The sequence below is a fragment of the Alligator sinensis genome, unplaced genomic scaffold, assembly GCF_000455745.1.
Source record: "Alligator sinensis unplaced genomic scaffold, ASM45574v1 scaffold1162_2, whole genome shotgun sequence".
In the NCBI taxonomy this organism is placed as follows: Eukaryota; Metazoa; Chordata; order Crocodylia; family Alligatoridae; genus Alligator; species Alligator sinensis.
The window spans coordinates 404,277-416,891 of NW_005843013.1; the positions used below are offsets into that span (position 1 = coordinate 404,277).

A 12,615-nucleotide genomic window follows, 5' to 3' on the forward strand; every position below is an offset into this window, starting at 1 on the left:
TTTCCCTACCTCGGGATATGGAATCCTACTGTATCCTGATTGCTTCCTCCCAAGTTATCTATCACCTACATAGTCTCCACCATTTCTTCCCTGTTGGTCAGGACAAGATCCAAGAGAGATGATCCCCTAGTTGTATCCTTCTCTTTCTGGAACAGAAAGTTGTCTACCACACAAGTGAGAAACCGGCTTGACATTTTATATCTGGATGCATTGTTCTTCCAACAGGTCCCATCTTGTCCAACCCCTGCATGAGGCAGGATCAGCCTTGTCCAAACCACCCCAGACACATCTGTGATCCAGGCTCTGAGCACTGCAGTGCAGTCACCCCAGCATGGAACACAGGCATCACTAGGCCCAGCGAGACCCTGATCATTGCCACAGGCTGCAAGAGCTCCTGGCCAAAGCTGCAGAGCCCCAGGGATGATTGACAGAGTCATAGATTCTATGAGAAAGGGGACAACCATTGAGCACAGTGGGGTTTTGTCAGCCCCTGCAGCCCCTGAGGCTCTGTCATGAGGCTCCTTCTGCTCCCCACAAAACAGGTCCTGCTCCATACCAGGTCTATGCATCTGGCTGCAGGACAGGTCTTTGCAACAAGCGGTCTATTGGCTGGGGTGGGGGGACAGGGTTTCCTTCAGGCACCTCTTAGAGATGCAGCAGAGATGCTGCAGTGGTTGAGGGGCTGCCAGGTGGACTGCTCCAGCTCATGGCCTAAACAAGCTCATTCTGGGCCTATGTAGTATCCGTGCCTCTGTTCCCACCCTAGAGTGGTGCGATAAGCAGCAGGCAGCCCAAGAGCTGGACACCAATGACAGAAGGGCAGTGGTCAGGACCTGGCTCTGGCCAAGTTTGCCATCCATCAGACCTGCCCCCCCAGAGACTGTGGGGTGAGGTGTAGGCTGGGACCAAGGGTCTTGGGCCTCGGAGCTGGAAGGCCCGCTGGCCTTGCTCCAAGCTGAAAAGCCCAAGTGCTGGCTGCATCCCTGCCCCCATGAGCCTGCCTTGTGCTGCACCAGCTGAGGCACCTCCTTCATGCTCCAACCCGGAGCTGGCTGCATCTTGAAAACCACCAACCTACTGTGTGTTGCTCCAGCTGGGGCTGTTCCCAGCTGCTCCACCCCAGAGCAGGCTGCATCCTGGTCCCCAGGATCCCGCCTCATGCAGCATAACCTGGGGCTGTTCCCAGATGCTCAACCCCAGAGTTGGCTGCATCTCCATGCAGACCCAGGCACCTCTATACAGTCCCCACAGCTTCCTCATGGGGCCACTCAGTTGAGACAACAGACTTCTGGGCAGACAGTGATGAGCTGAGCAGGGTGGTCAGAGCAGGTAAGCCAGAGATCAGGGCACCTGGCTTCTCTCCCAGCTCTGGGAATAGGGTAGAAGAGCAGCTGAGCAGTCGCCAAGGGGTGAGGTTGGCCACCGAGGCTCTGGGGTTGCTGGTGGACAGAAGGGGGCTGGACAGAAGAAGCATCAACCCATCACGTGATGCCTAATCCTCGGTGCTGGACAGGAGCAGGAAGACTTGTTGTTAGGTCAGGGCCAGGGGCTGCATTTTGTGGTCTTAGATCCCAGAAAGACCACAAAGACCAGGAGAACCGTGGGCTGTGGCCATCTCCAGCAGGCAGCACCTAGCCCAGGGCACCGAACTTGTTACCGCAACCCAGCCACAAACCACCTGCCACTGCAGCCCCACAGGAAGCCATAGATGCCCCCCTCTTCCTGCCCAGGTGCCCTCCCTGCCTTATGTGTCCATGTGCATGGACACAGCCCCCTCAGCTGCCTCTAGCTCTACTCTAACCTGTTGTCTTGCGCTCAGCCCCATCTCATCATGCCCGAGCCTGAGGCACCCCTCATTCCCCACAGTCAAACCCTGCTCTTCATGGCCCCACCAGCAGACTTCTTCAGCACAGGACCCTGACCCTGGACCCCACTGAGCCATCCTCAGCACCTCATTGCAGCCCCACACCCCTCACTTACCCCTGTCTGTCTTGCTGCCCCGGAGCTCTTCAGTATACAGTACACTGACAACATTTTAGAGGAGGACATTTGGTTACCATGTTTTCCCTGCTTTACCTCTGGCAGGTCAGGGTGTCAGGTCTATGTTGTATCAGAGTTAAGGGTAGCCTTATGTACAGTTCAGAGGATGGTTGTATGGGATGGTTTGGATAGGGCTGATCCTGCCTCTGGTTGGACTGGATGACCTCTGGTGGTCCCTTCCAGCCTTACTTATTTATGATTCTATGACTCAACTCTTTGAGCACCACAGTCTTGCTGAAAAATGAGGTAGCGCCAGAAGTACTGCTCTAGTACTTGGTAGTTGTGTTGCTGTCCTCTCTGAGTGTTATTCATATGTTCTCAGCACTGAAGTCTCCATGACTGTAGTTTTGTCAAAAAGTCATAACCAGGAGATCCTTACACCAATCTTGTCTTCATGAAGTGGCAACAGTTTGGTCAGGTTTACTGTCTATAATCCATGACCCAGAATACAGCTGCGATCTGACAGACAAGATGTTATTGCATGTATACCCACAACAAGCTATCAGTACAACACAGTGTAGGCTCCCAGGGGGCAATACAAAGTTCCCATGCTTTCTAATTCTCATTTTATACAGTGATCTAAACAAATAACATCTTATATTCCACAAATATCTGGAATATCTTGAGCCATCCTGTGCTATGGACTTGTTCTACATCTTAATCTGGGTGTTGTGCTGCAACCAAGTCTACTGGTCTATTCTCCACCTTGTACTGCCATCTCGCCCCTCCCCCGCGTCCTTACAAGAGTGATCCTCTGGCCATCATGTCAAATTATGCTTGTATGTAAAGGAGCTTATGCATGTACCCCCCAGATTTGTGTGCAGGATGGGGATGGATGCATGCTGCGGGCTAAGTGCTCCCCACCCTACTGCCCCCCTGCCTGCACAGCAGCAGCAGGGGTAAGGTAGCTTGGATTTGTGTCTCCTGCAGCTGCCAGATGGGCTGGGGGCACACAGCTGGTGCAGGACTCCTGGGGGAAGGGCAGCAGGTGGGGACCCCTGAGCCCACAGCAGGCAGCCCGCATCCCCACCATGCAGAAATCTGGGGGTATGTGGGGAGGGGTGGGCAGGTGTCCCATCTTTACATTTAAAAAGCGTGGTGACACTAAGGTAGACGTACACATGGGATGCGGTGCACCATCTGAGTAAATATGTCATCATCCAGATCATAGAGAACCCACTCAACTGGTGAAGAACTGCACTTGATTTTAGCCTACAAGAGGCCGAGAGGGAATGGAAAGGGGCTGGAAGAGACCACAGGGGTTTTCACTGGTCACCAAGTAGTGGGTTGATAGGTTTTCTCCATTCCAGGGTGACCAGCTAACAATGAGTCATGCCATAAACATAGTACCATGGACTTGACTAGATATGGGGGCATGTAAATCTTACCCTGAGAGAAGAGAACCCCAGCCTGGACTTGAGGCAGGGGTCACGTGCAAGCAGCCTGCTCTTCAGGACAGACCTCTTCCAAGTGGTGGCACAGACAGCAGAGCCATTGGCAAGGTGGTGTGAGGATGTTTTGTGGCTTCAAAATGGGGCTAGGTTCCAATGATCTGTGCCCGGTAAGTGTCATATTCCACTTCTTGGGAAATAGCACCCACCTTCCCATTTCTACATCATCTGAAATTCAAAGTAGGACAAGGAAAACAGCCACCCCAGCAAAGCTGCTCTAGTTGAGTGTTTTGGTCACACACAAATATTCTAGTACGATGTGAATGTAATGTGTGTAACTGCAAGAGAAACCAAGAGCAGTCTGCAGAGCTGTACTCAGTGGGAGTCTGGACTACAAATCCCAGAAACCCCTGGGGCTGGGGAGGAAGGAAAAATGGAAGATGAAGCTTGAGGCTGAAGTAAGGGGGAAAGAGAACAGTGTGCCATGAAGCCTGGCCAGCCCTACCCAGAGGAGTGTGCAGTGGAGCTGGAGATCTCACTGGCTTGGTCAGCCAGGACGGTGGGCTGAAGGAGCTGGATTCAGACCCTGGGGCAGCTGCACGTTTGATCGCTCTTGGGACTAACAGCTTGTTTGGGGAACACTGCTGGTGGGGTTGAGGGGTAGCAGAGAATTAAGGTGCTAAATGTATGGTACCACAACATTGCTTTTTGACCTTTTACTTGTTCCCTCCCTTCGCCCATTGACTTGTGACCCTAACCCCTGTGATTTTCTATATACAAGTGGGAACCACCCCCTTGCTTCTTGTGCCAGTTTCTGGGGATGCAGATTGACAACTAGGTTTTTGTCATCTGTAAGAACCTGTACTTTGTGCCATAGCTCTTCAAAGCATTGCCACCACTTCCCCAAAGCCACTGATGCCCATGAGTTGACAGGTCAGGATCTCAAGATTTCTTTTTCCCTAAGGTGAGTTTGCAGGAAAACAAGATGAAGGGATGGATGCGGGATTTGGTCTGGGGCCTGCCACTGTGAGACCACCACACCTTTTACAGTCCTAGATGCATCTATTGCTTTCACAGATGACAAGGTGGGGTCTGGACAAGCTAGCAAAGAGGCAGGGGTGAAGGCCCATTTCAGATATTCAAAGGGTCCCTGGGCTGCTGCAGGCCAGTAAAACTGGAAGCTTTACTTGGTTGGGTGGGGAGAGGGCTATCAATAGATAGCAGTAAACCTGACACTGGCTGCCAGATGTGGGAAGTGCAGCTGGGCTTGAAATCACCACCTCCAACTTCACCTTCCTCAGCAGGCCGTTGGGTCTCTGGAATCTGAACCATGGGTGGAAGTGGAGGCCTGACCTCATCAGCAGGGTCTCAGCTGGACTCTCCCATGTTCCCAGTCACTTGCTGGAGCTGCTGTGGGAGAGAAGCAGACATTTGCCCTTTCTCTTGGCAGCAAATGAGGCTGGCTGCACCCCCACATGGGGCCTGACCCATTTTGGAGAGTGGGGGCTTTAGTGGACTTTTGTGGGCCGTGACAACAAATGCTTATGCATCAAATGCTTACGCACCATCTCTCTACTTCATAAGACTGTCACAAAAAAGTGGGAACTGAATGTGGGAAGCAGGCTTTGAAGTCAGGCCTTCTGAAGAGACATCAGGGGACCTTAACTGATCTGCACCCATGTTCCCCTCTTGGAAAGGGATGGTTCGGATTCCAGTTCTTTGACGCACATTCCCGCACCTACACATATTGCCCCCAAACTCCACCACCCCTTAGAAATTCAACAAGAAATGGGCACATTCAAAATTTGTCAAACCCTTATTCCCTCCCTTCTTTCTGTGGCCACTTCCAACAACAAGACAAACCAACCCTTCTGCCAAACACCTGATGCTCATTCAAAAGTCACAAGTTTATTTTCTTAAACACTGTTACATGGGGAAAGAGAGGAGGCAAATTTATACACTGGAGGTATCAGCAGACAGGACAGTTAGGAGATGAATGATTCTGCTTCAGCATCATAGAATCATGGAAAGTTTAGAGTTATAAGGGACCTCATGAGGTCATCTAGTCCAACCCCTTGCTCAAGGCAGGACCAGCCTCAACTAGATCATCCCAGCCCAAGCCTTTGTCTAACCAGGTCTGGAAAACCTCCAAGGATGGAGATTCAACCACCTCTCTGGTTAACCTGTTCCAGTGTTTTACTGCCCTCCTAGTGAGAAAATTATTCCCAATATCTAACCTAAACTGCCCTTCCTGCAACTTGAGACAGTTGCTCCTTGTTCTGTCATCTGCCACCACTGAAACCAGTCTAGCTCTATCCTCTTTCATACCCCTCTTCAGGTAGTTGAACGCTGCTATTAAAGCCCCCACCAGTCTTCTCCAGGCTAAACAAGCCCAGTTCCCGCACCCTGTGCTCAAAAGTCATGTGCCCCAGGCCCCCCACCATTTTTTTGCCCTCCGCTGGACTCTCTCCAATTTCTCCACATCCTTTCTGTACTGGGGGCCCAAAATTGGACACAGTACTCCAGATGTGGTCTCACCAGTGCTGAATAGAGGGGGATAATCACTTCCCTTGACCTACTGTCAACATACCTACCAATACAGCCCTACAAGCCATTAGCCTTCTTGGCAACTAGGGCACACTGTTGGGTCATATTCAGTTTATTGCCCATTGTAACCCCAAGGGCTTCTTCTGCAGGATGGGTTACTAACCTCTTGTAGTAACTCCTACAGGACACTTGTGGAGCCAAAGGGCTTTGGCAGTAGCAGGGAAGTCTCACTTTTCCCAAAGGGAGATTACAACATGCTGCATTTCACCCAGAGGATGCCTTTATACCATCCCCACCCTTCCACAGAAATAGCAGGACCTGTCATAGGCTGCACCTCCTTTACCCCAACTATTGCATTTAACCCAGAAAAGAGACTCTACTTGCCCCTGGCAAGAGGTTCGTTCAAAAGGGCAGGGTCCTTGGCTGCACAGCAGGACATGGGTGTGATGCCTTGAATGTGACCAACTTCTGCTCCTGAGGCTTAGCAAAAACCCCTGGATTGTGATGAATCCCCTGGAAAGGGAAGGGGCTGAGCAATCACAGAGAAATCTTCCCAGGAAAGAGTTCTGGCCCCTGCTCTGTTCCCATGTCACAGCCCTGGAGAGGACATAGAGACCAACCACAGGGGTATTATGTTAAGTTGTGGGGTTTGATTACCAAGGAATCTGTTCTAGAGAATGGCATGAAGGGAAGGAAGGTGCAGGGCAGGGGGGTGGGGAGGGCAGAAGAGGGGAGCAGCTCACACTTGGCGGTGCCGTTCTGATGAGGGGCTGAGAAGCAAAACCTGAGAAACTGGGCTCATGGGGTGGCAGTAGCAGTTTCCTACAGACCCTGATGGGCATGTGCAGGCCTGGGAGACAGGTGATGCCATGGGGAGAAAAGGTATGGTCAGGGTGGAAGAGAATGATTCCCTAGAAATAAACGTCCTCCTTCCTACAACTCTAGAGCCTCACATACAAGAAACCTGGGACCAGGATGGAAGTCGAAGCTGGGAGTCGGCCAAAGACAATCCCTGGATGTCATTTGGAGCCAGCTGTCTTGGGAAAGGGACCTATTGTGAAGGCACTTCTCCCCCTAGGAGCACTGGCTGCTTTTAGAGAATGATAGGGATAGCACAGGCTCCAAGACTGTTGCAAAGATCATCTCCTCACAGGTTCCCCCAGCATCTGGGCTGGTCTCTGCCTGAGGTGTTTCTTTTAACCCCTCACCCGCATCTAACCTGGGAGGCCAGCCTACTACACGGTCAGATGGATTGCAGATTGGCTGAAGGGTCGCACTCAGAGGGTGGTGGTGGATGGATCATATTCGACTTGGGGGGAGGTGGGTAGTGGAGTCCCCCAGGGCTCGGTCCTGGGCCCTGCGCTATTCAATTTCTTCATCAGCGATCTTGATGTTGGGGTGGAAAGCAACCTGTTTAAATTTGCTGATGACACCAAAATTTGGGGGGAGGTGAGCACGCTAGCAGGGAGAGAGAGATTGCAGAAGGATCTGGATAGGTTACAGGGATGGGCAAACAGGAACAGGATGTGTTTCAATACGGACAAGTGCAGGGTGCTGCACTTGGGTAGTAGGAACCAGCAGCACACTTATAAGATGGGGAGCTCCCTACTTGAGAGCACGGAGGCGGAAAGGGATCTTGGTGTCATTATTGACTCCAAGATGAACATGGGCCGACAATGCGAGGTCATGGTTGGCAGGGCTAACCGGACCTTGTCGTGCATCCACAGGTGCATCTCGAGTAGAGCCAGGGAGGTGATCCTCCCCCTCTATGCGACGCTGGTCAGGCCGCAGCTGGAGTATTGTGTCCAGTTCTGTGCGCCCCATTTCAGGAGGGATGTGGACAACATGGAGAGGGTCCAGAGGAGGGCCACCCGCATGATCCGGGGACAACAGGGCAGACCCTACAGTGAGAGACTGCGGGACCTGAACCTATTCAGCCTCCACAAGAGAAGGCTGAGGGGGGACCTGGTGACCGTCTATAAACTCACTAGGGGGAACCAGAAGGGTTTGGGGGAGACGCTGTTTCCCCTAGCCCCCGCTGGCATAACAAGGAGTAATGGGCACAAGTTGATGGAGAGGAGGTACAGATTGGACATCCGAAAAAACTACTTCACAGTTAGGGCGGCTAGGAGCTGGAACCAACTTCCAAGGGAGGTGGTGCTGGCCCCTACCCTGGGGATCTTTTTTGGGGTTGTTCTCCCGCCCTGGCGGGGGGTCGGGCTAGAAGATCTATTAGGTCCCTTCCGACCCTGAAACTATGAAACTATGTACTTTGAATTTTGCAGTACCTTGAAAGGCTTAATGAAGGGTGAACTATGGCTGCAGTGCATCAGCATGGGACTGCTTCCCTGCATGCAAACACTGGTGGATGCTAAGCAGGTATACATCTCCAAGCCTTTCCTGTATTGCTGGCAGAATTATAGAAACTCCCAGATAGGGATGCACTGGTGCTGGGCCAGTTTGGAGTGGAAGAAGCACTTTCTGCACTGAGCACTGATGTGGTTTCTTCTCTGTGTGGATGAGTGGGTGCCGGGACAGGTTGAAGGATCAAGTGAAGCTCTTCCCACATTCTGAGCAGATGTGGCTTCTTCCCCATGTGGGTGACCTGGTGTTTGGTCAGGCTGGACAACAGGAAGAAGCTCTTCCCACACGACGAGCACTGATGTGGCTTCTCCCCTGTGTGGATAAGCTGGTGCTGGACCAGATTGGAGCAACGAACGAAGCTTTTCCCACACTCCAGGCACCAATATGGCTTCTCCCCCGTGTGCATAAGCTGGTGTTGGGCCAAAGTACAGGATCGGTTGAAGCTTTTCCCACACTCCAAGCACTGATGTGGCTTCTCCCCTGTGTGGATAAGCTGATGCCGGACCAGATGGGAGGAACGGGTGAAGCTCTTCTCACACTCTAAGCACCGATATGGCCTCTCCCCCATATGGACAAGCTGGTGCTGGGCCAGGTTAGGGGATTGTTTGAAGTTTTTCCCTGCCCTTTCTTCACTCTCATGCTCAACTGGAGATGGTACCTCATTCTACGTTAAGTTCTCCGTCTGCTTTTGGGGCCTCCCCCAACTTGTGTACCATTGCTCCTTCTCAGGTCCCAGGGAGTCCACCTCATCCAAATTCCCTGGGGAAGTCCGTGCCAGCTCCAGGTCTGAAGACCCTTCTGCAGGATGCTGCTCCTCAGCTCTGCTCAGCAGCCAGGCACTTCCTGCATGGGGAAGAAACTCCAGATTAGTCTCTGCCCTGCTGGCAAAGGGCACACACTGCTATTCCTTCTGCTGGGATGGGCCTTAAAGCAGGCGTGGACCTTGGCACTTGTGTTCCCTCAAGAAAGCAAGGTCTTCCTGTCAAAACCCCCAAGTGTTGGGGGTGAGGGAAGGGCAGGTCCCTGTGCTGGGCTAATGTTGCCTACTCAGTGGAGTTCAGAGCCAGACTGAGTTTCTGGCTCCACTGTCCATACTATTGCCTCAGGCCCTGCTGAGACAAGCACATGTGGGACATGTGTGTTAGGGAACTGCCTGAATAGTGTCATGCTCTATTGGGCTAAGGATGAGGGGAAGACGTAGAGCTGTGCCTCTCTCTTCCAAGCGGAGCAGTGCTGTGCTTCCTGCCAGCTTCCAGGGAAAGGTCTTATGCAGAGAATGCCCCCATGGAGCTTTCCTCTGCTGACAGGTCCCAGGTGGCCTCCATGTCCCAGCAGTCTTCAAAGGGGTTAAGGCCTTGGCATGAACCTGAACCTGGACTCTGTGCTGAGTCTCAGGCTTCGTGACACTGAAGGCCCTAGAGACGAAACAAGAAAGGGACAATTCTCATGGATACCATGGGGAATTCACTTCCCCCCACAACCTGAAATCTTGTGAATCTCATCCATGCCATGGAGCCATTTAATGCAGCCTGAGACCATGCTGAAACTCTTCCTGGGTTCCAGGTCATCGTCAGCAGAATCAGCCAGAAAGAGCCTCAGCTGCTTTCTTGTCCAACAGGAATGGCTACACATAACCTCTCTGTCTACCATATGATTTCAACTGGGGACTTCAAATCCCATCATACCCTGGGAGAGGGTGTTAGAGAGGTATGGTTACCTTGAGCCGGGGGAATTAACTCTTACATTGCTGAGTGAAGATGGAAACTTAAGATCGTGGCAGCCTGGTCTGAAAAATTAAGACAGCAAGCCTGATTATCTCCTAACATCCACATCATTGAATTTCAGAGTGGGAACAACACCTTTCTGGACACATAATAACAGGGATGGGCAACATACGGCCTGCAGGATGTATTCAACCAGCAGAGGGGCTTTGTCTTGCCCATAGCAGGTTCCTGGGTTCCGCCTGGCCGAAGCATGGCCTGGCTATGGCGCATCCTGCCACCCCCTGGGTATGCAGCAGGGCTGGCACAGCTCCAGAGCTGGGCTATGTTTCTAGGCAATGTGAGCAGTGGATGTTCCTTCTGGCTGCCACCAGCCCCGTGGTAGCGACAGGTACCAGCACACGCAGCCCTGACCCTGTGTGCCCCACACCAGCTGCGGGCTCGCTCATCTGGGCCGAGCAGCTGCAGTGCAAGACTGAAACTGCTGCTCAGCGCACAGCAAAAGCAGGCTCTCCCCCTCCCATTGTTCATGCTTATATAGGTGTAGCTGCCAGGAGCCTGCACCTGGGGGCTGTAGTAGCAAGAAGGAGCCACCCTAGCCATGCTGCATGTGCAGGGGTGGTAGGATGCTTCAAGCACAGGGTAGAGTGGGCATAGGCCACGCTGGAGCTGCTCACTGTTGGCAGGGGTGGGGGAGGTGCTGCAGGGTATGCAGGTTCTGGGCTGTTGTGGGCCGGGGCCTCCCATGTACACGCCATATACCCTCAAACCCTCCCCCACAAAACCCACAACCACATCCTGCCTCACACACAATAACACACGCTACAAACACCACACCTACCCACACTCTTACCTGCATGCTTCTCGGGGGAGCCCCGCTCACTGCCACAGACACACACCACACACATACACCCCCAGCCCCCCTCCCCATCCACACACCCCAAAGCCCCCACAAACCCCATACCCACCCACACGCCACATATGCACATCCACACACATACCCACAGGCCCCACAAACCCCATACCCACCCCTCCACAAGATACAAGAGTAAGATTTCACATTGAGCTATTATGCAATCACTTCTACATATACACAGCACAAACACACACAAATCAGGAAAAAATATTTTAAAAAATTAAAATATATTATTATGGATCTTTGATTTTTAGTACATAATTTGTGTTTTTTTCCTGGGTCCAAGATGGCAAACCCCCTTCCCAAAAGGAATACTTCTAGGGGAAAGGGGAGAGACTTCCAGTAGCAACGGTCAGAGGTTAGCGGCGGGACTTGCACCCTTGCGGCCCTCAACAGTTCACTAAAACTCATTAAGCGGCCCTACAGCCAGAATAATTGCCGGCCCTTGCATTACAGCATAATACATTGTGTCTGAGGTCAGCACCCTGGAATGGCGGCACAGGGCAGGCCTACAGTTTCCAGGTCCCCCTGGCACTCTGGCCATGAGTTTTACTGACACCAGTTGGGTGATGGGGACAACCACAACTCACCTGGCAGCGGGTCCTCTGATCTTGAGATTTCTCCATGGTCCTCATCATCACAGACCCAGAGCTCCACCTGTCCTTGCTGGATGCTGCAGATTAGGGCGGGTGTGGGACCTCGATATCCTGTTTGGGCAGTCATTAAAGAGTGTTTGTGACTGAATAACCAACTGGGATTTGGGGAATGGATCCAATGAACTCAAGGTGTCTACTAGGGCCTTGATGGACAAGGGAGAATAGGCTTGTAAGATGAAAGAGAAGGCACTGCAGTGAGAAGCCTTCAAGAGGTAATGGTCCTTGTCACTCAAGTGGTGTAGGGATGGTCATAGGAAACAAACCACGAACCACTCCTGATTTAGAAAGGGCATTAAACTGACAGTCACCAGGGACAGGTGTGGAGATGCAGTGAGCCATGATGTACTGGGGAGCAAAAATATAAAGCTTTCACTGTTTTCAGAATACCAAAAGAAAGAGATATTGGACACTCTTATGGATGGATAATATTTATCTTCTCAGTGTAATTCCAGGAAAAGGAGTAGAAGTGAGCTTATTGTCAGTGAAGGTTTAAAGCGAGGACTTGTGGCACTGAAAATCATAGGTAGCTGACAATGAGACAGGTGGCTGAAAATGAGACTTTTCCTGGGAGAGAGAGTAATTCATCATCACCAGGGCTAGGAAAGGATGATTTCATAATAAATGTAGCTGCAACTGAGCAATCATCCAATCCATTGGGAGGATCATACCACAAGGGGAGATGAGTGAACAGGTTGGCAAGTTGTGACAGGTCGTCACTCTGGGCCGTCCTCAATGTGTCCCACACCCGTCTCTGGGGCAACCGCCCGCCTACTCGCCTGCCATACCTTGGTCTTAATTAATTAGTGTTAATCAGCGGGAGGCTGCCCTTATACTGCCCCCTCCGCTAGGGGGCGCTATCTGCAGCTCCGTTTCCTCCCCTACACCGCAGTCCACACCTCGCCGATGTAATCACCGTTGTCTCAATTCTCTTACTCCAATTCTCTCCCTATTCGGCCCCTTACTGTTCTCCCTGGGCCTTC

General features: G+C 52.0%; 1 protein-coding gene across 4 annotated transcripts in view; it reads right to left on the reverse strand.

Moving 5' to 3' along the window:
* Positions 1 to 8,159: 8,159 nt before the first annotated feature.
* LOC106723029 (zinc finger protein 350-like) overlaps positions 8,160 to 12,615 on the reverse strand; it is a 12,083-nt gene continuing 7,627 nt past the window's right edge. For 2 of the 4 annotated variants that reach the window (XR_003092023.1, XR_003092021.1), the window contains exons 5-7: positions 11,570 to 11,686; positions 10,060 to 10,128; positions 8,160 to 9,185 (exon numbers count right to left, since the gene is read on the reverse strand). Coding sequence is in view for 2 of the 4 variants with exons in the window: in XM_025193085.1 (XP_025048870.1) it covers positions 9,007 to 9,185; positions 11,570 to 11,686 (296 nt within the window). In the remaining 2 variants the exon portion in view is untranslated. The remainder of the gene's footprint in view (positions 9,186 to 10,059; positions 10,129 to 11,569; positions 11,687 to 12,615) is intronic. The other 2 variants (XM_025193086.1, XM_025193085.1) reach the window with 2 other exon arrangements.